Raw genomic sequence first — 25,555 nt, forward strand, 5'->3', positions numbered from 1 at the left:
TTTGTAGGGTAGTTTGGATGCAGATGTGTGTGAAAACAGCATCTGAAATTCAGACATCACCAAATTACTGCTGTAGTTTTTTGCATTCTTGGGAGGTTTTTAAAGTTAGTCTTGTGTGCAAGATATGCCACCCAAGAGTACCCTAAATGAAGTTCACATGGATTTTAAAATTTATTTCTGCAGAAAGGAGGGGAATGGGAATAGATGAACAGATGGGAAAGGGAGGTGGGAAATAGAGGAAAAGTCTAATTGGCTAATTGAAGCTAAGAGGCTATGAAGGCTGACCGTGTGGTCTACTGTCAATGTACCATAGAGACTGGGGTGCGAGACTGAGGCTGGTTTCTTTTTCCCAGGCTGCTATGGGCTGCAAAAAATAAAGTCAAAACATTCTATACAATAATGATAACTTTTAGTCAATTAGACTGAGAACTGAAGAATAACATAAAGTGAAAGGACTAAAGGAGGAAAGTACAATGAATCGTCTCTTACCCTTCTTTTTAACTAAAAGCAGCCTTATGAAGCTATGAGTTGAAGAGGAAGAATGGCAGGGTAGGAGGAGTGCTTTTTTCACTTCCAGCCATGTTGTTGCTCAAAACCCACCTGCAACCTGCTTTTCTAGCTATGGGTGGTATCAGGATCCTTGCCTGGTGCAACAACCTGGGCTCTGATGAGGAGGGGCCAGCCACATTCAGCAGCACACAGATGCAGAGACAGTTGTCCGGGCCCCCAACTTCGGAAGCAGCCAAGGTTTTGGTTTGGAGGCGCTGGCCCAGACCAGAGGACAACCCAGGCAACATCATGGCTAGGCCTGAGCCACAGCCCAAACCCAAGTGGACCATGGGCTCTTAATCCAAATTGGGACTTTTTAAGTTCTCACTCATGGAGCATGCAATCCTCACAGAACTGGATTCATCCATTGTAAGGACTCATGTCTCCATCTCAGCCTGGCAACACGCTCAAATGAATTTCTCAGACTGGAGAAATGCTAGGCTCCAAGCCAGAGATTTTACCCTTTAAGCCTTTTATTCCTCAAGGAAGGAGTAGAGCCTGGGGGCAGGGGGTGGATTTGTTTCCAGAAGCATAAAAGTGGCTTGTATGGCCCGATCCTGCACTTTACATATAACACATTCATATTATTCCTAAACACACACACAAAAGCTTTTAGCAGGTGCCAGAAACTGTACAGTGAAAGTGGTACGTTTCAAAGTGTAGGTGCTGCCATGCTGAAGGATTGATCCATTACAAGTGTGGAATGGATGTTGTGTGGCACTTGTGCTAGTTCTGCAGATGAAACTGGTCAAGCAGCCATGTATGGTGCCAGGTGTGGGGTGGGGTTCCTTTGTTGTGCTGTTGTATTGTGAGCGGAATAATGTTTGTATGAGGTATGTTTTTACATTGCAATGTAGTCGAAGCAAAATTCCAAGTATGTTTGGTACTTAGCCAATAAATTATTCCTTATTCTTTATGTATAGGGTAATGTAGTTAGACCACACCTGGATTACTGTGTCCACTTCTGGGAACCACAATTTAAGAAGGATATTGACTAGCTGGGGCATGTGCAGAGGTGGGAGATGAAGGTGATAAAGGGTCTGGAAACCAAGCCTTATGAAGAACAGTTGAAGGAATTGGGCTTAGTAAAGAGGAGACTGAGGGGAGACATGATAGATATCTAAAAGACTGTCACAATGTCACATGGAGGATGGAGCAATATTGTTTTCTCCTGCTCCGGAGGTTGGGACCCAAACCAATGGCTTCAAGCTACAAGAAAGGAGATTCCGACTAAACATCAGGAAAAACTTTATGGCACTAATAGCTATCGACAGTGGCTTTGATGGCTTGGGACTCGGGCTCGGACTCGGAACCAGAGGAGTCTCAGTCTGCACCGGATCCTCTGCCTTGGGCAGTGGCTGAACCAAGTCTGGGGCCTGATTCTGAGGACCCTCAGTCTGCACAGATTCCCCTGCAACAAACACCAGCTAGGTTGAGTCAGGGGCCTGAGCCTGTGGGGAATACCTTGTTGCCATCAGCTAGGTCATCACCGACAGCTGGTCCACTACCGGCTGAGTCAGGAGAGGCTGAGGTGGCTCCTGGGTCTAGTAACCCACCGGCATCTCCCGAGCTGCAGAGACTCAGGTCTGAGAGAAGGAGAGACCTGAGTACTCGCAGGAGGAGTGCTTGCCTTCGGGCAAGACAGGGTGGTGAGTCGTAGGGGGTTCGGGACCGGCCATTACCCCGTCAGAGAGAAAAGGCGGTCAAACCCCCACCCCAGGTTGCAGGAGCAACATTGCTGTTTGCCAGATCCTGCCTGTGTTCCTGTTCCTGACCTGACCTGTTTTCCTGCCTGTTTCCTGTTCCCGACCTTGCCTGGTTCCCTGCCCTGAACCCTGCTTTGGCTACATCGGACTGACTCTACGTTGACTCTTTGGAACACGGACCAGACCTGGACCTCGCCTCTCAGATTACCCACAGGACCAGCACACAGACTCTCGTGAGAGGTGGTAGACCTATAAGCAGAGGCTGGATGTCCCTCTGTCGTGTATCATCTTGCAGATGAGATTCCTGCATTCCAAGGGGTTCAACTATATGTACCTTGGGATCCCTTCCAACTCTATCATTCTATGATTCTGTGAGACTGAATTGTGTTTTGAGAGGTTGTTTATAAGTCAGATTGGCAAGTAAAGAAGCACTGTCTTTGCAGTGTGTGTTTTCCTCTTTTCCTAATTAGCACACAATGTAAATGTACATTGCATTATTCCAGTTACCAAGAAATCTGTGTACAGCATATGCTTTGGGTACATAAGGTCCCAGGTTCAATCCCCAGCATCTCAAGGAAGCATAGGGAAAGAGTCTTGCCTGGCACTCTGGAGAACTGCTGCCAATCAGTATAGAACAATAGTGAGCTTTATGGACCAATGGTCTGATTCAGTGTAAGGCAGCTTCTTATGTTCCATATTACAGTCAACATATTCATGAAAGATGATCAATATTAGTATTCATTAATACACGTTTAGAGTGCCGATTTCTTAACTTTTAACTAAAACACTGAAGGTTATGACATTTCACTTTACTTTTCTTCTGTGCAGAGAGAAACAGCCAGATGTTCTAAAAGGTATAAGAGCTATGGGGACTGCAATCAGGTGGTTAAAGAGGAAAAAAATATGCAGAAGTGTTTCTAATTAATTGCATCCAGAACCAAAGCAGTTATATCACAGTATCTAAAACTGCTTTGGAAAATGGTTTCAAAATGTTTTTGTGGTTACTCTTCCCCTGGTAAGGGCCGTTCAGTTCCATGTCAAACAAGCAACCCCTTCTTAACCCTAAATTCTTTGGGCAGTGTTGGTCTGTAGCCTTATCAGCTCCTAAGGGTCCTTTAAGTTGCGCCCAGGCAGGACAAAGATAGTCAAAACGACACCGGGGTTGAGTTCCAGAGAAAGAGTTTAATTCTTAATTAAGAGACTCCTGGTGGTCAAGCTCATGACAGGAGTAAAGAAACACACATTGCAAAGCTTCTTATACACTTCTTTAGGCTCCTTTCCCCCTCCTCTGTAAATGTGCGCACGCAAGGGGGTCACGCACGCAAGGGGGTCACACACGCATATATGGATCTTCCTGTGTCCGGTTGTTCTCATGCATAACCACATGCTGACTTAGGCAGCCTTGACTATCTTGCTGCTCTTTGCGTCAGGCGTAGCAGCTGATAAGCCCTTCTGTGTTCCAGACAGGGCCAGCTCATCCGGCCTTGATAGCTTAGTATTCTGCCTGGCTTCCCCTTTGGCACACAGAGGCATAGAGGCAAAGGGGAAAGCATTTTAGGGAAAAAAGCATCCAGGAATATGGGGCTAAGCCACACAGTCATAATTATACAATGCAGGCAATGCAAACTTATAGGATCCGATTTGGCTCAATAATACAATTAGCAAATCACTCTCTACAGGTCAGCTTCATGTTTCCATTTCTAGAAGGAAACAACAGCAGTGTTGATCGAAGGCTACCATCCCTCGAGTGACTTCAAGGCAGCAGTCCTGAGGGAGGGAAGGCCTATTTATTTATTTATTTAGTGACGACTCATGTAAATGTGGTCATGCATGAGTGGGATGCATGTAAAAGTGTCTGTACATCTTATGGTTAAAATCTATTCAGGGGGTAGTAGTGTTGCTTGTCTAGACAGGAAATTGCTGCTTCCAAACATTTTACACCTTGCCCCTCAATGTCCTCCATCAGGAACTTGTGGATTGTGTATAAGCTTTCCCATCGGTTTGTACGACTGGTTTGTGCATGTGTCTTTTGCAACCCAAGCAGCCAACACTAGTTAGGAATACCAAACGCTGTTTCAGTATCATGCTGAAGCCAATGGAGTGGGAGATGATGGCTGTTGTTACGAATGGACTTTGGACATATTTTCATCAAATTGCCATTCAGATGTTTAGTTAGTTCGACAATGCACATAAGTATAAGTTAGCAATGTAGATTTGTAGTCCTAACTAAGGCTCTTGGAGACTATACGTAACTGGAAATATGCTCCAGTATGGCTTTCTCACTTTAGCTGTCATGTATTGCATGGCCCATAGCATAAAAGGGTGGAGCATTTCTGCAGATCTGTGATAAGATATATATTTTCCCCTCTCTATTTAGAAATGCAGCTAAATTTCACATTCTGAATCTGTTTCTGCCAGGCCTAGGTCACATTAGTATTCTACTGGCAGCTGCCTATAGGTAGTAATATTGTTTTGTCCATAACCAGAGGGAACAATCAGACTCAGCCATTCTCCGGCTATAAACCAGCCAAAGTAATTGGGTTTAATTTTAATTTTTGTAATAGCTTTAAATTAATAGAAGCAGCTGCTGCTACAGTGTGTGGGTGTCCTTTTCCAGCAGGCGTAGAACAAAAAGAGGGAAAGACTAAACAATGGTATGTCTAGGACACAGAGGTTAATGCAAGAACTGAGCAATGTCTTTTTCTTATCAAAACCCCCAATTGGCCATATCTAGCACCTTGTCTCTTGTGCTTCTCTGTCTCTCTCCCTTCCTCCCTTTTTAATTCCCAGATAAAATCTAATCTGATTAGGCTCCTGTATGTAAAGATGTTTTGTTGGTATTGAAACACTCAGTCTCCTTTTCCCTTTGACTTGGGAACAGATTAGCACTGACGAAGTGTTAAAAGTGATAAGAATAGATTAACAGCCCCATGAGTCCCATTACAATTATATTTAGGGGGGACATGCTTTGTATTAAGAGTTTGAACCTTTTCTGAGACTTTGGATTTTTATCGCTCAAGTAAGGGTAGGTTTTCCTCCAGTGAAAGGCACTGGGTTGTGAAATTGACTTATGACTTGTCCTAAATTATAAATTTAACTATAATATCCAAGCATATAGATAAATAATTTTTGTTAAAACTGTTGACACCCAGATGTTTGACTTCTTTGGACCAGAATGGAAGAGAGCAATCAAAGCATCAAAGCATGATTGCAGAAACACACAAGCATGTTAGATTAAGAGATTAAAAATAAAATAAAATAGAAGCAACATGTGCTGTGTGCCATGTGAACTAGTAGCAAACTAGTAGCAAACAAATCTCAAGTAGCTTTTCCTAGCAATATGAATTGTTTCATTATAATCAATGCACTTTCTCTTGTTGCCAGCATAGAAACAAAGTTTCTGCACTTGCACTGTTTGAACCTGCATTGCATATTGAGGTCTGGGGGCTTCAGTTTATTTACTCACAACCATATAATCTGTTTGATCTTATATACAGTGAGAGATACCTGATAGCATACCAGAGACATGTTGGATGATAGAAATATGTTAAGATATTTCAGGAAGCTATTTGCTTAGCTAGATGTATTCTAAACCACTGAGCCTCTTGGGTTTGTTGATTGGAAGGTCAGCAGTTCGAATTCGTGCAACAGGGTGAGCTCCCATTGCTCTGTCCCAGCTCCTGCCAACCTAGCAATTCGAAAGCACACCAGTGCAAGCAGATAAATAGGTACTGCTGTGGCAGGAAGTTAAACGGCGTTACTGTGCATTCTGGCACTTGTCACAGTGTCCCGTTGCGCCAGAAGCAGTTTAGTCACACGACCCAGAAAGCTGTATGAAGACAAACGCCGGCTCCCTCGGCTGAAGCGAGATTAGCGCCACAACCCCATGGTTGCCTTTGACTGGACGTAACCGTCCAGGGGTAATTTACCTTTACTTTTACCTATTCCCCCACCTTCACTGCTATTTATATCAGATTGAAAACTATAACCCTCTAACCTTTTGTCTTTGCGGTCTGCAAAAAATAATAGTAGTAGTAGTTTGTGGCTAGTTAACATCAGGATCTTTAGTCAGCACAATGTAAATAAAACAAAGAACAACAATCAAGAGTGGTCCCCTTTATTCACTGGAGTTTAAGAGCCAAAGCAATATGAAGGACAAATAATTTTTATGCCATCGCTAATTAACTGCATCACTGAGTCTTCATTGTATTTTGCCAGGAAGATGTCGGTTTTTCTTTGCATACTCCTTAACAGCTGCTAATTGGAAAGACTCTTCTATCATGAGAACTTTCTGTCCTCCGTTTCATATTAGCAATGAAAGGCCAAAACTGATCCTCTCCAGTTGTCTCATTTCTCAGAACTATTACCGTAGGTCACATTACTACTGCTATGTCTGTAAATCATATTACATTTTCTTCACCATTATTGCCTGACAGTTGCTGACTTCTGCTACAAACATTAGATGGGACCTGTTTATGATATTCCTTAATTGAATAAGCTACTGTCTGCAGGATGATAGTATGCTTTTGCCAAATAGGATTGGAAAATTTGTTGTATTTAATTGCAAGACCCTTGTGGAGTCTGTCCAGGCCATAGCTGCCAAGTTTTCCCTTTTCTCGCGAGGAAGCCTATTCAGCATAAGGGAAAATCCCTTTAAAAAAGGGATAACTTGGCAGCTATGGTCCAGGCAGATAAAGGTGTACAGCCAGTACCCACAGCCTGCCTGCCTAGGGAATGGGTCTTTTACTCACCCTTGCAAGATTGCTACATAATCATATTGAATTGTTGTGCATAGATGCTGCACAGAACAAGGTTCTCTCATTCAAATTAAATAAAAAAAATCTACTGTGTTTCCCCACCCCCTCTTACTTCCATAGCTTACACCTGCATTGCCTTATGCTGTGATTTTATTTTATTTATTCTAACTATTAATATTTTTCATATAATGTATACTGACAATAAATGCAAAAAACAAGAAGGAACAGCAGCAACATAGAAGGAAAGGCTGCAGTCCTATAGCCCACTGAATACCCCACTGAACTTAATAGGTCTGTCTTCTGAGTAGACATACCTAGGATTGTGGTGTATGGTAAAGCAGAGGTGAATTTTGCAAAGAACTAGAGGAGGCATCCCCAAACTGCATCCCTCCAGATGTTTTGGCCTACAACTCCCATGATCCGTAGCTAACAGGACCAGTGGTCGGGGAAGATGGGAATTGTAGTCCAAAACATCTGGAGGGCTGAAGTTCAGGGATGCCTGAACTAGAGTGATCCAGATCTCAGTTGTCCGAGTTTTGACTTCCTTCTGCATTAAGCTTGGAAGGTGTTGGATGATTACTGGAAAATAGAGGTGGATTATCTACATACGAAACCTGTTTCAGATTTATTCCTTTGCAGTCAGAGCCATAGAGCCATTATACCGGTATCAGGGAAGAGAGACTCCCCATTCTCCATATATGTACAACTTAACTGTTGCATTTAATTTAGCCAATGGTTTTGATTGTGGCATTTGTCTTATCTTTTAGGCAAAGGCTGCCACCCAAAAATGTGTATTATTATCGCTGCCCTGACCACAGGAAGAACTACGTTATGTCATTTGCTTTCTGCTTTGATCGAGAGGATGACATATACCAGTTCGCTTACTGCTACCCGTACACTTACACACGGCTTCAGCATTATCTTGATAATTTACAGAAGAGGAGCATGGACTACTACTGCAGAGAACTTCTGGGACTTAGTGTGGTGAGTAATAAATGCATTTGCCACTCATAATATTTCCTTATTGATCCCTGGACCATAATGACAATATAGTAGCATTCATCATCTAAGCGGATGTACCCACACATGTATTTGTTTTGTTGCTATCAAGGACACAACAGAGATTAGCTGCACTGTGAAATATAGGCAAACACAGGTTCACATAAGGCAATATGATTGTGACATGGAGAAATTGCCACATAGTTTGAATTTGCCTCCAAAGATATAGAAAGAAAAATGAAAAAGAAGAAGAAAAACATTCTGGCATGGATTTTTATTGACAACACCTTTACTCTCCCATCCTCTTCCTCCACATTCACCATGATTCTGTTCCCAAAGGAAATTGTTTCTCCAAAATGAGATGTTATTTTGTGTGGGCATATGTAAAATATGCCCATGTTGTGTCCCGCATTGATACTTCCTGTTGCAACTACCACTGTTGTTAACAACAAAACTATTTAGGCTTGTTTGTCTCTGCTTAGTTTTGCCAGAACTAGCTACGTAATTCTAGTATCAAAAAATTGCAGGGCCACCTGCAATACTACTGGTGGCCACCAAGATCAGGCAGCGATCTGTACCAAGACTGGTTAGGGCAACCAATGAGGTGCAGAAGACTCTGGAAGTATGGTATCACATTTGAACCGTCAAGTCAAAGGGAGAGAGCCTATTGATGATATCCCACTCAGGTTCCCATGAAACCTGAAGTTGGGTCTGAATAAGGAAAAGCCCAGGCATACATTTGGATGTGGACATTACCCCTCATGAATCCTGTTCAGTCTGTCCCTTTTCCATGTCAAAATGGTACTTCTCTTACTATAAGTAATGCAGGACTCATATTACGTCGGGTTGGTCGGGTTGAAGATCACCATCGTCCGAAAGCTGTAAATGCTATAAATGGCCCTTCTATAAATTCTAGAGTTTATACTACAAGTTTATCAGCTGCTTCCTTGATTAATAAAAAAGTGCAAAAAGTAGAATATTGTTTTAGGTTCATCAGAGTGGAAACTTAAACAAAGATAAATTCAGAAAGAATAGAACTGTTGGAGTATTCTATTCCATGCTTCCCTAAAACGAGAATCAAAATTTAAAAAGAGGGAAGGAGAGGGCAAATTACATAAAAGGAAAATGAAGTATATCATTGTGATACTGACAATGTTTAAATGTCCATCTCGGAGGATTCATATATCTGTATTCTTCTCTTCTCTTCTTTCTTTCTTTCTTTCTTTCTTTCTTTCTTTCTTGGGTTGAGCACAAACATTGGCATAATGTTCAAAACAATCATGAAACTCCTTATAACAGAGGCACAAAGATTTTATTTTTTCACTTTCTACATAGCTACATATGTTGAAATAATGGCTTTAGAATACATTTGGCCTTGCCCAATTATTTGTGATATAGCTACAATGCAAAAATAACTTGTGTTCAAAATATGGTATAATAATTTACTAAATTGACTTTGAGTCAGATATGTTTAAGTGGGCTTCTGCTAGGCTAGTGGATTATTATTTTTTTTAAAAAAACCTTTTGTTCTTCAAGCAGGTTTTTCTCCCTCCCCTCCACCATCATATCGCAAACATCTTTTTAAGCTTGCTTTTCCTTAGCAGTTGGCCATATGGCATTGTGGAGTGGGGAGTTATATGGTAGATTTTTAATTGTGGACTTATAGAGCTAATTTCACGGTTCTTTGGGTTATGGTCATTATAGCTTGGTTTTTCTGTAACAGGCATATTGAGTGATGGAGGATTTGCAACAGAGGTGCTCCATTTTTTATCACAAATAATCAACATCTACTACTGCACAACTGTTGAACCTTGCTCTCTGTCAATGCTTGGCAAATAATGTAGTACTTTTTAAATAATCCTAGCTTTTCTTCATGTGACATTTTCCTAGAAAGCTTGAAAATGTGAGTTAAAGATTTTACAGTGTTTGTTGCTCATGCTCAGTTTTAAGAGGTTGAGAAAAGGTGAAAACCCCTCCTCCACTCCCTTAGTTATTATGAACAACTTAAATTATCAGTGTTTGAGAGAGTTCATTGAAAGCAGATGCTTTCTGTTGGGTAATAGATTAAAGTTGCAGCATATAAAGGAGACAGAATAAGGTTATTGTACGCAGAGATTGGTGAGTCACTCATCATCCTGCATTAAAATTTTGACACTAATCACATTTATACTTTTTCTCCTCTGAAAACTTCCACAATTAAATCCATAAATGCTTCCTGAAATTCTTTGAAAATTAAAAATGGAACAGCAGTACAGGACATGCAATTTCCATTAGATTACCAAAGTTCACAGTGGTTGTAGAGCCAAATGGCACATGTTCTTTTTGCTAGCCATGAAGATAAGCAGATCTGATTTTACTTTTTATGTCTGAGAGCTTTTGAGCATTAAAAGTCTGTGAAATGATCTCAAGACTATGCAATCCTACAAGCTTGGTTCCATGGCAGATACCCATTTGGTACCATTTCTACTGATCTGATAGTTCTGCCTTAGAGTGGTTGGTTTTTAAAAAAGAAAAAAAATCAGCCAGGTAATTAGTGGCAAGTCAGTTATTATAGCTTTGGCATAGTATTATAACCATGCCAAATGATTTATTTTTTTAAAAACAATATTTATACAGTATAAAGCTTGGTTGTAAAAACAAACAAATCTTTAAGGGGTTTACAAAAATATAAAATAAAACTTCTTTAAATTATTGATAAAACAGTTAAAAACAGGTGTTTAAAAACATTTGAAATATGATTAAAATCAACAGTAGCTTAAAAAGAGATAAAATACAGATAACTTCTACATTTCTGAAAAGGCTTGCCTTAAAAAACAACCACGTATTAAGCAGGCGCTGAAAAGAATACGGAGTATAGGAAATCATAATCTTACAGCAATCAAAATACTGTGCAGAGATGACCCTGTCTCTTATGCAGTGATTGCACTAAAATTTTATCCTCAGTCATTTGTGGGCTACTTAATTTCAGAAAGATGCAACATTAATGTTGCTTCAGAAACAGCAATATGCGAATAGCTACGGTAAGCAATATGTGAATAGAAGCAGCATGACATTCTTTATGTTGCAATCCACTGTATAGTCATGAAAACATGATGCATTTTTAAAATCTTCTGTTGGGTCCTTTCTGGGAGTTTCCAGCTGTTCAGATGAAGTCTTCAAATACAGTGATGGGTAGTAATAGTTTTCTAGGGGTATAAATGGTGAGAAGGAAGCCAACTACAAGTTATTGACAGTTCCATTTCAGTTTTTTGATTCAGAGATTATCTACCTGTTGCTTATTTCTGCTGTAAGCCTGGTATCTAGGATAGATGGCCTTTTAAATTTAAATGAAGGATTAGAAACCTATGGACTTCCAGATATTGTTGGTTAACAACTCCCATCATCTCTGAGCATTGGCTTTGCTGGTAGTGGCTGAAGAGAGTTGTAGTCCAATACACCGCTGCCTCGACTTATGAATTTAATCCATTCCGAAGGCACCTTCATAGGTTGAAAAATTCGTAAGTCTAAAAACGCCATTGGAAACACGATTTCCCATAGGAATGCATTGTAAATTGAAAAATTCGTAAGTCGAAGCAGCCCTATCTAAAAATTCCCTTCCAACTTTACAGTTCTATGAAACAGCTATGAAATATAGAAACTAGAAACAGCTATGAAATATAGAAACACAAACATCTGTATGCACTACAACATCATTGCAGCTCTGGCTTGGGGCAGACCTCCTCCTCCTCCTCCCCCTCCCCCTCCCTCCCTCCCTCCCTCCCTTCCTTCCTTCCTTCCTTCCTTACAAACTCTTCACTATAAGGTTCCAGGGCAATTTACAACATTAAAGCACAATATTAAAAACAGTTTAAAACAGCTTAAAATCATAAAAAAATAAAATACCTCCATATTTTTTTTAAAAAAATGAAATTATGTTTTATAATTTCATTTAATTATTTTTAAATTTAATTTCATTTAATTTTAATTTTAAATTAAAATATAAAAGCTGACAATTTGGATCCCTTCCAGTTGGGATACAGGCCTCATCATGGGACTGAAACTGCCTTGGTCGCACTGGTTGATGATCTCCGGCGGGCTAGGGACAAAGGTGAGAGCTGTTTCCTAGTTCTGCTGGATCTCTCAGTGGCTTTTGACACCATCGACCATAACATCCTTCTGGACCGCCTAGAGGGATTGGGAGCTGGGGGCACTGTCATACAGTGGTTCCACTCCTTCCTCCTGGGCCATGTTCAGAAAGTGGTGGTGGGGGATTAGTGCTCAGACCCCTGGGCTCTCACTTGTGGGTGCCTCAGGGTTCTGTCCTCTCCCCCATGCTTTTTAACATCTATATGCAGCCGTTGGGAGAGATCATCAGGGGATTTGGGCTGGGTGTTCATCAGTATGCGGATGATACCCAGCTCTACCTCTCTTTCAAATCAGAACCAGTGAAGGCGGTGAAGGTCCTGTGTGAGTGTCTGGAGGCGGTTTTGAGGTTGGATGGCGGCTAACAGATTGAGGTTGAATCCTGACAATCCTGTCCATGGAGGCGCAGGTCAATTCTGTATCCAGGGCAGCTGTTTTTCAGCTCCATCTGGTACACAGGCTGATGCACCGCGGGGACTGTCTTGCCAGAGTGGTGCATGCTCTAGTTATCTCTCGCTTGGACTACTGCGATGCACTCTATGTGGGGCTACCTTTGAAGGTGACCCGGAAACTACAATTAATCCAGAATGTGGCAGCTAGACTGGTGACTGGGAGCAGCCACCGAGACTACATAACACCGGTCTTGAAAGACCTGCATTGGCTCCCAGTACGTTTCTGAGCACAATTCAAAGTGTTGGTGCTGACCTTTAAAGCCCTAAACGGCCTTGGTCCAGTATACCTGAAGGACCGTCTCCACCTCCATCACTATGCCCGGACAGTGAGGTCCAGTGCTGAGGGCCTTTTGGCGGTTCCCTCGCTGCGAGAAGCCAAGTTACAGGGAACCAGGCAGAGGGCCTTCTCGGTAGTGGCACCTGCCCTGCGGAACGCCCTCCCACCAGATGTCAAAAAGAAAAATAACTACCAGACTTTTAGAGGACATCTGAAGGCAGCCCTGTTTAGAGAGGCTTTTAATGTTTAATTGATTATTTTATTTTTCTGTTGGAAACTGCCCAGAGTGGCTGGGGAAACCCAGCCAGATGGGCGGGGTATAAATAATAAATTATTATTATTATTATTAGAATTAGGGGAATGGAAGGTTGTTTGAATTTTATTTTATTTCACCCTATGCAGGGTAAAGAACTATCCAGCATATATTGGGGATATTGACCTATCTGGTGATCTCTACCTATGTTTTTCTGTAGTCATAAAAAATGGAATAGTAACTAAATGTTCAAGTAGAGTCTAGCATGCTTTCATTATCCCAATAAATAAAAATACTATGAGTGATCAAAGGTGTAACAAAATTACAATAACTGTGTCATGTTTCTTCAAGTGATTGTCTTATGCCAAATGATCACAGAATGAAGTCTGTTTAGTGACTTCCCCTTTCCCTCCCAGTAGGCTTTGTTGTACAGAGATCAGAGTGATGAAATTGTATACAGTGGAACCTCGTGTTACGTACCATCCTCCTTGCAAATGCTGCGGGTTACGAGCTCCGCTAACCCGGGAGTAGAAGCTCCTGGCTGCGAACTTTGCCCTGGGATGCGAGCGGAAGTCGTGCGCCAGCAGCCCAGCAGCAGTGGGAGGTGCTGTTAGTGAAAGCGTGCCTCATGTTGCAAGCGGTTTCAGCTTAAGAACGGACCTCCGGAACTAATTAAGTTCATAACCAGAGGTACCACTGTATTACTAATGCCCCCAAAGCACTTCCAGGTTTGTCACCACTAACTCCTGGTGCTCTGCAAACATCATCAAAGTAGCTATAAAGAAATAATATGGCCAGAGTCTGTCATTCACAAAACCTTGGGTTATTTTATATATTTAAATCACTCCTCTAGGGATTGTTCTATGTTTGGTTGGCTATAGTATAAAAAAAGGAAAAGTCCTTCAGTCACAATTTATGGTTCATTTAGAAACACAGTTTTTTTAAAAAAATAAAAATAAAGTTATTAGTAAAGTTTGCAGGTCATCCCTGCCCTCTCCCTCAAATTTGCACTTTCCTTGTTCTGAACTCATTGAAAAAAAAGCATGGAACTGGGTGAAGTTTCAGGAAGTTTGAACTTAATGGCTCTACTGGGATGAGAAAGCAGAATCAACTGCAGATTGTTATAACCCATTTTATGGCTGGAAAACCTGCCGGAGGGAATAATGATCAATGGACTGTGTGTTATGCTGTTTACTGTCAATCTATACAAGCCTATTTTGTATAAGCCTATTAAAAGAACCGGCTGTGATGCTGTTTCTACATTAGTATAAGATAGTTAACTACATCTTTCTTTTGCTTACTATTTGCTTGACTGTACTCAAGGACAGACAAGTGATGCACGGTTGGTAAAGAAAAGAATGAGCAACAGATGCAGTGTCCTAGAATGCCTTGAAACCATCTAAACTGCACCTTTCAGGAATTTGATATCCATGTTTATCTATTGAGCAATAATTTGTTGACTATCAGATTGGAAAGAAAGGTTAAATCAAAATTTCATAAGTAATGGGCATTGCAAAATTTTGCTAATTCAGATAATTTTGATCTGTTTTTCCTCCTTGGAAATATTGAACTGTTATAGTCTGTGGGACTGTGATATTCTGGAACTAGGAACCATTATATAAACTATCAGTACAGGACTCCCGACAGGCTAGGACTGTAGCAAACAAGTTCACCTTTGATTTACCAGATGTCCTCGATTTGTGAGGTGCATTTGGGAATGGATTATAGAATTTGGACTAATGATTCGGGTGGAGAAGGTTTGATGTGGGAACTTGAAGTATGAAAAGTCTTACTCCACTATGAGTGAGTTCAGGACCTCCAGAATTTTGGTTTGGGCTTGATTTTTTTCATGGTTCACATTCCCCAACCATCACTGCCTGCAAGTCAGCTATCCCTCTCTGGTTTCCTTTCCCCAAACTTACTTGGAAGACGCTCCCTAGCAAGGGTAGTGGCAACAGCAAACTCTCCCCCCTGTCAATCTTTATCCATCTACCAAAGCACAACTGGGTTCAGGAGCTATGTTTCAGAAACTATGTTTCTCAGTCTGGGAAGCTGTTCTTGCATCTCTCTGTTAGGTACCCTGGCAGAATGAGGTACAAAAGGGGAGAGAAAGTTTCTGGTGTTCTTGACATTCTCCCTTTGCCAAGCGAGTTCATGAAAATGAAAGGGGAATTTGTAGGGTCTCGGTGTTCATGGAGGGTACAAGGCTCATCCACATGCTTTTTGCAAGCTCTTTGAAAAGCCTTTGTGTGGGGTTTAAGTTCTTCAGAAAAAGCAAATCCACTGAAGTGAGTCAGGAAAAGTTTGCCCATCAGCGAGCAGTAATCCATGTCCCGGTGCATATATTTGTATGCGTTTGTGCATATATTTGTATGTGTTTTCTTCTAAAGGATTGCAGGGTACATTTTGCCAAAAACATGGAGGAGATGTTTGTTTGTTCAGCTTGGTACTAATTTTATTAGTAAAAAGGCCACCTCCAGTGAAATATGTGATCTTAACTCAATCTTTCACTCTGCAAAATATTAGGGAGATGATTCTTTTGGATAGTGACTGAGAGACTGAAAGACTACCTGGTTACATACATTTGGTGTTAAAAGTTCTATGTGACCTGAATAATTTCTGTTTAGAAGGCAAGTTAATAAGAGCTAAAGACCTGCTGGTTTAGAAGTGAGAGGATTATCTCTGAGTGTAGCACAGTCTGGTTTCAGGTTAGGTGCAGCCTTGAAATATCAGAACAGCATATGATCTGTTAAATTGAATGGAACTCCACTGCCTTCCACATGTGCTTTAATGATTATGCTTCCATTTTAAGGAGCAGTCTTGTCAACCCTAAATATTTAAAAGCAATCACTGACTCCATGTTTCCATTATACCAATGTTACCCTTGCAGCAGTCACTCTGATCCTGAAAACTAGAAATCTTTTTTTATTTGTAAGAAAAACATGATTCTCGGGCTTTTGTTAGCTGATGATTGAGATAAAAAAGCCCCCCAAAGGAAGGAGCAAGTTACATTTTACAAGAGAAAGATAGTACAAATGGAATTTTATTAGAGCATTTTTTTCTTACTTTAAGAAAGTATGTTTTTTATTTCTTACACATTTCTCAGGTTCACATTTTACAAAGTGCTTAATAAAATGTTATTTGCTTTATAATATTCTAAAGGTTGTTTTATAGCTTATAAATTTTCTACTTGACCTCAATTTCCTGTATGTAAGTAGATTATACTACTGCCTTAATATACATCATGCAGTTTTAAAAGGAAATCTGTTTCTTTCAGCTACAGTTCCACATAGCTGAGGATGACATTTAAATATTAATCAGCTTTGTTTATAACAGTACAAGCTGTATAACTTTACAGTATACAAACTATTATTTTTTATAATTTAAAAAATGATAGAATCTTCCATTTGGTGCCCAGAAAGTATCTGATAAACATTCATAAGCTCAGAGCCAAACACGTTTCAGGTTTGTGTTGAATGTAAATAGCAACTGTGGGGGATTGGGGCTAGCAGTATTGGAACCATGGAGATGGGAGAGAGGGTTAACCATTTCCTTACCTGCCATGGTCCCAATGAAAATCAGGCCCATTAGCACTAATGGGGGTATCACTCTTAATGCAAATAGTAGCTCTGCTAGAGGATTTTATCAGAACCACAGCAGGGGATAAGGGTTAAATTCTTCCACCCCCTTCCATGGTCCTGGTGCTGCTAGCCACTGCCACCCCACAACTTCTATTTACATTTTGAAACAGCCTATTAATTTTAATTGCATTCAAGCAATCAACATCAAGTCTTGTTTGACCTTCAGTCTTCTGAAGTGTACACGCAATACTTCCTTCCAAACAAATGAGAGCTGGATGTTACACCACAGTAACATAAAACATTTGCAAGGGGAAAAAATCAAGACAATGAACACTAAAGAATGAACACTACTTACCAAAAAAGATGGTCTAGCTAATACCGGTAGCAGTTTCACTGCAAGTAAAAAGGTGTTACATTAAAAACAACAGCTGCATATTCACATACAAAGTAGTGTGTTTAGGACACCTGTTGAATGGTGCAGAAACTTGCTTTACATTCTGAGCTGTTGCAGAACCTTTGAGGGCATGTCATTCAATTTGTTATCCAGTGAAGGATTTTGAACTCAACCCAACTCATTCTGGACGAGGAAATTGTGGTTTTCTATGACCAGTAAACATTGTGTTTAAATGTATTTTACTATGTAGTGCTAATGACAAATTTAGCAAGATGGTGCAAAGTCACTATTCTGTTCTTTCGCCTCCATCCTTTCTCATGCTCATAGAAGCAGATTCAGAAGCTGAATATGCATTTCCTGAGGAGCCATCATTTCCCCATGCCTGACACCTTAGATTTAGAAAGTTCTCCCCATGCAGTCCTCACCTGTCCCATGCCATGGAAGACAACAGCTGCAGAATTGTGTGATAGTCCTTTAAGAAACACACAGCTCCTCAAAGGGTTGAGTTAGGTAGCAGGTCCAGCTGTCCTTGGGTGAGTTCCAGCAATCATCTGCCACAGTGACCTGTCCAGGGTCCTGTGCCTTGTCTTGCTCTCTGTGATCTCATCCAGTTAGGGTAACTGCTTCAACCTGACCACAAGGAGCTTAGTTGAGAGCAGTAGTGGGAGAAGAGTAGCTACAAATCTTTCAGTGTGCTGATTGTTTATAAGCTATGTAGGAAGACTGATACTATAGAAAATTGTTGATTCTACTAGCTTTTTTAAAAAATTCAATGCCAGAAAAGTAGAGAAGTTGAAATTTTATTTTAAATTAATATGTATAGTAGATAATGATATGTGGGCGAACTCAAAAACTCCATTGTGGGCAAAGAGAAATAGACAGTGATGCAATTAGGTCACACAGAAACAGGCCAGATTTCAAAGGTTGCTGCCAGATGATGAACACAAACCTTTCGGTCTGATTCAAGAACAATATTTATCACTGTGAAATCAGCATGCATTTGAGTTTTGGCATGTCTGACAAGTGCTTCAACATGTGCCTGATCATGACTTATAGCAGTTCTATCCATGTTTAGTCAGAAGTAAGCCTCACTAAGTCCCACAGGACTTACTAAATAGTAAGTGTGTTTAGGATTATAGCCATAGGGTTGGATCCAAAGGTACCCTTCTGTTTACTGCTGAGACTCTCACTAATGGAAAGGGGGAGGCACCCCCCCTAATTCTCAATTTCAGACCAGCCCCCGGCTTGAATGGGTCCATGTTAATCTCAAATTACTACATTTTTGCCTTGCCACAGCCCAATTAGGCTGCAAATTCGTAACTTTCCCTAGGATTAAGCACACTGCACCACACGGACTCATTCCCATTGAATTGACACTTGAAGGGATTTATTCTCACATTCATGAAAGTGCAGAAAGAATTCACTCAATATGAGTTACACAAATGTGGGAATTAGAAGACATCAATTTGTATCAGCAAACATGTGTGGGTCTTCATTCAGTATAATATCCCACAGTGAAACAAATTCAATGTCCTCTTTCTGGTTGGAGGATGGATGGCGGCTAACAGATTGAGGTTGAATCCTGACAAGACAGAAGTACCGGTACTGTTTTGGGGGGACAGGAGGCAGGCAGGTGTGGAGGACTCCCTGGTCCTGAATGGGGTAACTGTGCCCCTGAAGGACCAGGTGCGCAGCCTGGGAGTCATTTTGGACTCACAGCTGTCCATGGAGGTGCAGGTCAATTCTGTCTCCAGGGCAGCTGTCTATCAGCTCCATCTGGTACGCAGGCTGAGACCCTACCTCCCTGCAGACTGTCTTGCCAGAGTGGTGCATGCTATAGTTATCTCTCGCTTAGACTACTGCAATGCGCTCTACGTGGGGCTACCTTTGAAGATGACCCAGAAACTGCAATTAATCCAGAATGCAGCAGCTAGACTGGTGATTGGGAGTGGCTGCCGAGACCACATAACACCGGTCTTGAAAGACCTACATTGGCTCCCAGTACGTTTCCGAGCACAATTCAAAGTGTTGGTGTTGACCTTTAAAGCCCTAAACGGCCTCGATCCAGTATACCTGAAGGAGCATCTCCACCCCATCGTTCTACCCGGACACTGAGGTCCAGGGCCAAGGGCCTTCTGGCGGTTCCCTCGCTGCGAGAAGCCAAGTTGCAGGGAACCAGGCAGAGGGCCTTCTCGGTAGTGGCACCCTGTGGAACGCCCTCCCACCAGATTTCAAAGAGGAAAAACTACCAGACTTTTAGAAGACATCTGAAGGCAGCCCTGTTTAGGGAAGCTTTTAATGTTTGACGGACTATTGTATTTTAATATTTTGTTGGAAGCCGCCCAGAGTGGCTGGGTTAAACCCAGCCATGTGGGCGGGGTACAAATAAATTATTATTATTATTATTATTATTATTATTATTATTATTATCCCTTTTGCAATTTCAAGATCCCGGAATTATTTAATGTGTGGAGTTACGTTAACTAAGTCTTTAATCTGAACCTTCTCAAAAGCATCTTAAAAGCTCTTCAAAAACTAGTTTGTATTTCATTACAGTCACTTAAAATGGATCTATTTTATGAAAGCATCCTGTCAGAAAAGATCTATGATTAAAACCTTTAGCCTTTTGACCAGAGTGTCTCAATTGGTCAACCACCGTGCATGGGTAGTGGGAAATTCCCCTGCATTTCTTCTGATATCCGCTCCAACGTATTCTGGTCCCACATCATTTTCCCTACAAAGAAGCCCAGAAACAGGAAATGAGGGCAGTAGCCTTCTGCCACTGTTGTTCCCCATTGACTGGTATTCAGAGGCAGGCTGCCTTGAGGTAGCGTATATGCACCACGTGTAGTGCCTACTAACAATTTTATCCACTATAATTTAGTCTAATACCCTTTTAAAGCCATCTAATTTGGTGGCCATCACTACATATTGTGGTGATAAGTTTCATAGTTTTAACTATGTACTTCTTTTCTTTGTCCTGAAACCCCCGCCATTCAGCTTCTCTTGTTATGAAAGGGGGCAAAAATGTTGCTCTTTCCCATTTTTCCACACTGTGTAATTTTATACACCTCTGCAATGCGTGCATTTTCTTTTCATAAAACAAATAATGTTTCTATCCAGGTCTTTGTCTGATTAAACAATCTGTATGACCTTTTATGGGGTGGAGGTGGCTTGTTTGTTTTTGTTTTGTTGTGTATTTTGTGGTCTCATTTTGTATTTTTGTGTTGTGAACTGCCCTGTGATCTTTGGATGAAGGGTGGTATAAAAATAAAATAAAATCTGTAGCTAAGCATTATAATATTAGTAGAGTTTAAAAAAACAAAACAAAACTTTCCTAGCATGGAATTCCTACCATGAAATTCTCCTTTTTTCACAGCTGCCACACATGAGTCCATGGATCATAAAATTGGTCAGTTTGTATCAGAATTCACAAAAATTAGCCCCCTCAATTCCCTTATCACAAGTTTCTACATATATAGACAAAGCATCTCCTCTCAATCTGGTGGAAATGGGTTGGGAAGGGTGGAATCTGACTGAGTTAAAAATGCAAACTAATCACTCTAATGGGGAAAAAAGGAAAGCATTATAGTGGCTGCTAATAAATTGTTCCTTTTGCTCCAAGGTTGTCCTCAGGCTCTCAGACTTTGCTGGCCATGTATATACCACAGGATAAAAATGGAACTCATCCCTCAAATGTGACTTCTTGTGCAGTAGTGTGGGTCTCTGGAATCTGCCTATTACCATCATATAATAATAGCTCAGACTGATGGCATTTAGAAATCAACAATCACACACTCTGGAACGAAAGAGAAAATGACTTAGTTTGAATGTGTACATATAAGAGTGTGTGTGTGTGTGTGTGTGTGTGTGTGTGTGTGTGTGTGAGAGAGAGAGAGAGAGAGAGAGAGAGAGAGAGAGAGAGAGAGAGAGAGAGATATCTTCCATGGTATTAGTGAGAGAAATATGACTAAACTCACATGCACTACTTTGTAAATGTATCTCCCAGTTCTGAAAGGGAATTCTCTTCTGTCAGTGCTTAGTTTGTGTCAAGAGCCGTTTGCATATAAAAGGGCTTGGGGATGGAATCTAGTTATATAAAGCAAGACATCTTTGTGTGGAGTCCTTTTGTAGTACCAACATTAAAAGGCTTTTTATAAATAAAAGTGGAATATAATTATAAATGCCCTTCTAGGGGAAAATCCTTGATTACCTTTGAATTTTTCTGCCCTTTGAAAAGGTTATACTTAACGGGTTCAGTTTCTTACTTGATGTTGCTTTTCCCAAGGGAAATCAGCCTCCCATACAAACTGTTTCAATTGGGTTACATGGCTTTACTTTGTGTCATGCATTTGTTAACTGACAGGTTATATAACACTGCAGGCTAAATATATTTTGCTCTGTATTCAGGTACTGTTGCTGTCCTGTATTTGAGGATTAACCTGAATTGGTGATAAGGTGGGTGTAGGCAGGAAGACTAGCTCTCAGAAGGTGATTTTTGTGTGAAGATTATACCTCCTGAAAAATTACTTATATCTTCTACTGAGGAGCTGAAGTAAATCCAAAACTAGTGTGGAAAGATCCGTCTGACTCTAACATGTATGCAACATCAACTCAGCATCATACATGCTGCACTGGTTTCAATCTGAAGAAATTTGGAAGTTAGATTCCCAGCACTTTAACATTCACAGAAAGCACAGAATCTCAGTGGAATTTCAGGGACTGAATTTCTAAGTAATTTTCTGTCTTGTTAGTTTAAAACGCCTTTAGGATTATTTAGCTAGTTAAATCACCTGCCCTCCCGATGAGGGGAAAAGGTGAGAAACATCTCCCTCAGGTTAAAAATGAAACTTTCAGCCCAGAACAGTGTCCTTGGAGAGAACAAGAAGCTAGAAAGAGTCTTATCTAATTAAGGGGGGGGGACACACACACTGTACCAGTGTTTTGTGATATCACAGGGAAACATTTATATCGACTAATATTATACACAAGAAGACACTTTAACCCCTTGTCCTTTTTGCTCCATCAATTTTCCTGCTGAATACAAGTTTCAAAGAAAAGTTCAACTTGATTTACGGATTGTGTAATAGAAATTGGATGCAAACCAGATAAAAATATCAGTGAAAAATGATTCGTGAATCCTGGCCACAATCCTGTGCATGCTTTCTTAGGAATAAACCTGATTACACACAGCGGGACTGACTATCAGAGGGAACTTACTTGGAAGTTATGTATATGCCTCTCCCACTTTAAGTATCACATAGAAAGAATCCACAGTAGTTCTTATATTACGGTACTTGCCAGGGCTGGCACTCAGTCTGAGGGTGCCTTGGGCAAGGTGCCCTCCAGGCCTCCCTGTACCATCTTGGTGGCCCACACAGAAAATCAAGTGCTTTTCTGGTTGTTGCCAGGCTGTCTGCCACCATCCATCCCTGCCTGCAGCCTGTCCTCCCTTAAGAGTTTTTTTTACTTGTGTCCAGACTTCTGCAGTGAGCTGAACGGGTGCATTTTTGGAAATATAGAACAGGAGGTATATGGGCAATGACCAATTTAGGCATGGCCGAATGGCGCATGATCACACACATGCATGATGCTGAACCTGGAAGTAGCCGTGAAAAGTCATTAAAATGTCATGGAAAGGGGTGGAACGGGCTTAACAAGGATTGCCTGTGCTACAGATAGCATGGGTATGCTGAGCAGTTTGAAACAAATATATTAGCTATTCTCCCCAAAAGCAACTTTTAAGGCATAGATGGTATTATGATTGTTATATTTCTTTTGACATACAGTATATATATATATGTTTTATATTAAACAAAACAGGGTGGGTTTTTTTGTAAAATCATTTCACCTCAACTATCATAATGTTTGTAACATCTTAAGGGTCAGGGGATTTTGCTCCCTGTAATCACTTGCTGACCTGGCAGACACAGGGAACTGTTGGCCTCCATTCTCTGCAGTGTCACTTCTGCAGATGGCTAGAGGGCAGAAGATACTTTTCTCTTCTGGTCAGGCAGCCGTTTGAGGAGCTAATAGGCTCCTGTTTGACTCCAGAAACACTGTTTCTGGCCTGTGCTCTTCAATCTAAGCATTCCACTTCTTGGTGAAGTTTGAGCTTCCACACATTGCTTGGACCACCATCAGTCTTGACATTTTGAAAGCTCTTGAATGCAGCGTCTGCATCTTACAGTCCCTGAAATTCTGTCATGAAATCTCTGGTGCATCTTTGCTCCAGTCTTTTAAAATGTGTGTATATGATAAATTTGCCTCGATTATGTCTGAAATAGTCACTATTGATTATGGAATCCATTCAACTGTATAAGAACTAAACTCTACCTTTAGAAAACGTTCCCTATCTTAGCTTATTTTTTGCATAGATATTTTAATCAATAGCTGAGTAATAGTAATTCCTGAAGCTTCACATTTCTAGCAGGGATCCTATATTTATAGAAACACTTTGTGATCTACTTCACTTTGTGAAGTTCAGCAGCATCATCCAGAATCCATCCAACTAAATCATTGCCATGAACAGCCAGTCAGACCACCTGCCCAAAATCTTTATTGTACAGTTGCTGAAGCCAGCATCCTCCCAAGTAATTTTAAGCTTTCTCTGGCCATTTTAATTCTGCACCAATATGTGAAGAAACTGTTGATCTAACTAGGTAAAATATATTTCCCTTCCATTTTTCTCTTGAAACCTTCTCTTTATTTTTAGATCATTATAGTTATCCTTGGAAACAGGTAATATGTATTCAGTATTTCTGTAATGGAAGTTGTAAAACGTTACTGTCACTTTTCATTACTCCATGCTGTCATAGCCAGAACAGCTATTAAAATGAGGTCCTGTTTCTCGTACAAGATCCAGTTTCTCACAACCTTCATTAATTCTTCAGCTGCTATTAACCACAATTGACAAATGTACAGTTGGCACTGTAAAGTCAGTGTCTTCATGAGAAGTTCTGCCATTTGTTTATTGAGGTAAAGAGATGCTAAATGTATGCTGTACATTAAACTCACACAATTTGTGCTTCTTGGAAGAAAACGTACAACTATTAGAGAGCATGCTAGTGGTGACTGAGTATGCTGCTTACGCTCAGGTCTGGCTGGATTCTGCACCAAATTAGTCTGCATTCTGTGCTTAGAATAAATGATAGAATCATAGAATTGTAAAGTTGGGAGTGACACTGAGGGACATCTAGTCCAACCCCCCTGCAATGCAAGAATGTCAACTAGAGCATACAGGACAAATGGCCATCCAACCTCTGCTTAAAAATGAACTTGATGTGCTTAAGTTTGCATGTTGGATAAGATCACCAAATTTAAGTTGGGAGAGCAATGAAGACACGGGACGGGGACAAATGTCTGTGAGAAGAAATGGGGTAATTGACCTCCAGACCCCTGAAGCATTGGCCAATGTTCCCCTTCGATTCCAAGCCCTTCACCCTACTCCGTGAATGGCTTACATCAGAGGGCTAGTAGGATCATCTCCCCACCCCTAGGGTCTTGCATTACCTTTCTTCCTGTTTTAAATTTGTGATAACTTAGTGCTGGATTCTAGATTCTTTTTGCATTCTAGCAGAAAAATAGGAATGCAAGAATCAAGGAATTTAGGGTCACTGTATCTGCTTGGGACCATTGCAGTGTTGCCTCAGTCAATTAGGTGTTATATATTTTATTACCTTTTTATGGATACCTTTTATTACCTTTTTATGGATCCAAAAGTGGTATGACATGAAAATGCCATGGACTCCTTTAGGAGGAAAATAAAATGTAACAAAATAATAAACAAAAAACCTAATACACCAAATAAATGTCGGTGCAGTTATTATTTTAAAAATATTCAGTTATTGTTTTCCTTGACATTTTCACTTTTATTATAGGTGTTTCTTTCCCCTTTGGTAATCTTTGAATGCAGTGTTTTTCATACTAGATAATGGAGAATGGTCAAAAATGCAAAGAAGATTTTCAACACAGCACTATTTTAGGTTGTGAGAAAGAAAGGCAGATTTTTCTGGCAAGCGTCTCCCTTTGTTTCTTGCAAGAAACATTATTTAGAAAGTGGCATGAAGATGTCTGTTGTCATGTTTTATTATTTTAGATTTTACTTTGTTTCACTTCATGCAGCTACAAGACTGTTTCTGCAATAAGATTGTTGACCATTGATTACACTGCATTAGTAAGACAAAAGGTGTGTTTGTGTCTGTGTGCATACGCACACATATGGAGTTGGTACTACTATAAAAATAATACATACTGTGGTATATAAATAATGTCTAAAAGGTCTCCTTTTCCCTAAGAGTCTCTTAGTCCATCAGCCAAATGAAATGAAAAATTGCTGCACTTGAGTGAAATTTCCCTTGGGAGAGTAAATTATAGACAAACTTCCAAGGACACCCCCCTTCCCCCCCAAAAGAAAGTGGATTGATGCTCATCCAACCTCTCACATGCTCTCTTTTATCCCACAA

General features: G+C 40.6%; 1 protein-coding gene across 5 annotated transcripts in view; it reads left to right on the top strand.

Annotated features, from left to right (window-relative positions):
* Window positions 1-25,555, top strand: part of BEND5 (BEN domain containing 5) — a 733,139-nt gene that overhangs the window by 233,845 nt on the left and 473,739 nt on the right. For 4 of the 5 annotated variants that reach the window (XM_088674073.1, XM_035121552.3, XM_060276914.2 and 1 more), the window contains one exon: window positions 7,780-7,996. The exons of the other annotated variant lie outside the window; for it this stretch is intronic. In XM_088674073.1, coding sequence (XP_088530199.1) covers window positions 7,780-7,996 — 217 coding nt within the window. The remainder of the gene's footprint in view (window positions 1-7,779; window positions 7,997-25,555) is intronic. 5 annotated transcript variants of the gene reach the window in all.

This window comes from Zootoca vivipara, chromosome 7 (assembly GCF_965207765.1).
Source record: "Zootoca vivipara chromosome 7, rZooViv2.hap1.1, whole genome shotgun sequence".
Classification (NCBI taxonomy): Eukaryota; Metazoa; Chordata; class Lepidosauria; order Squamata; family Lacertidae; genus Zootoca; species Zootoca vivipara.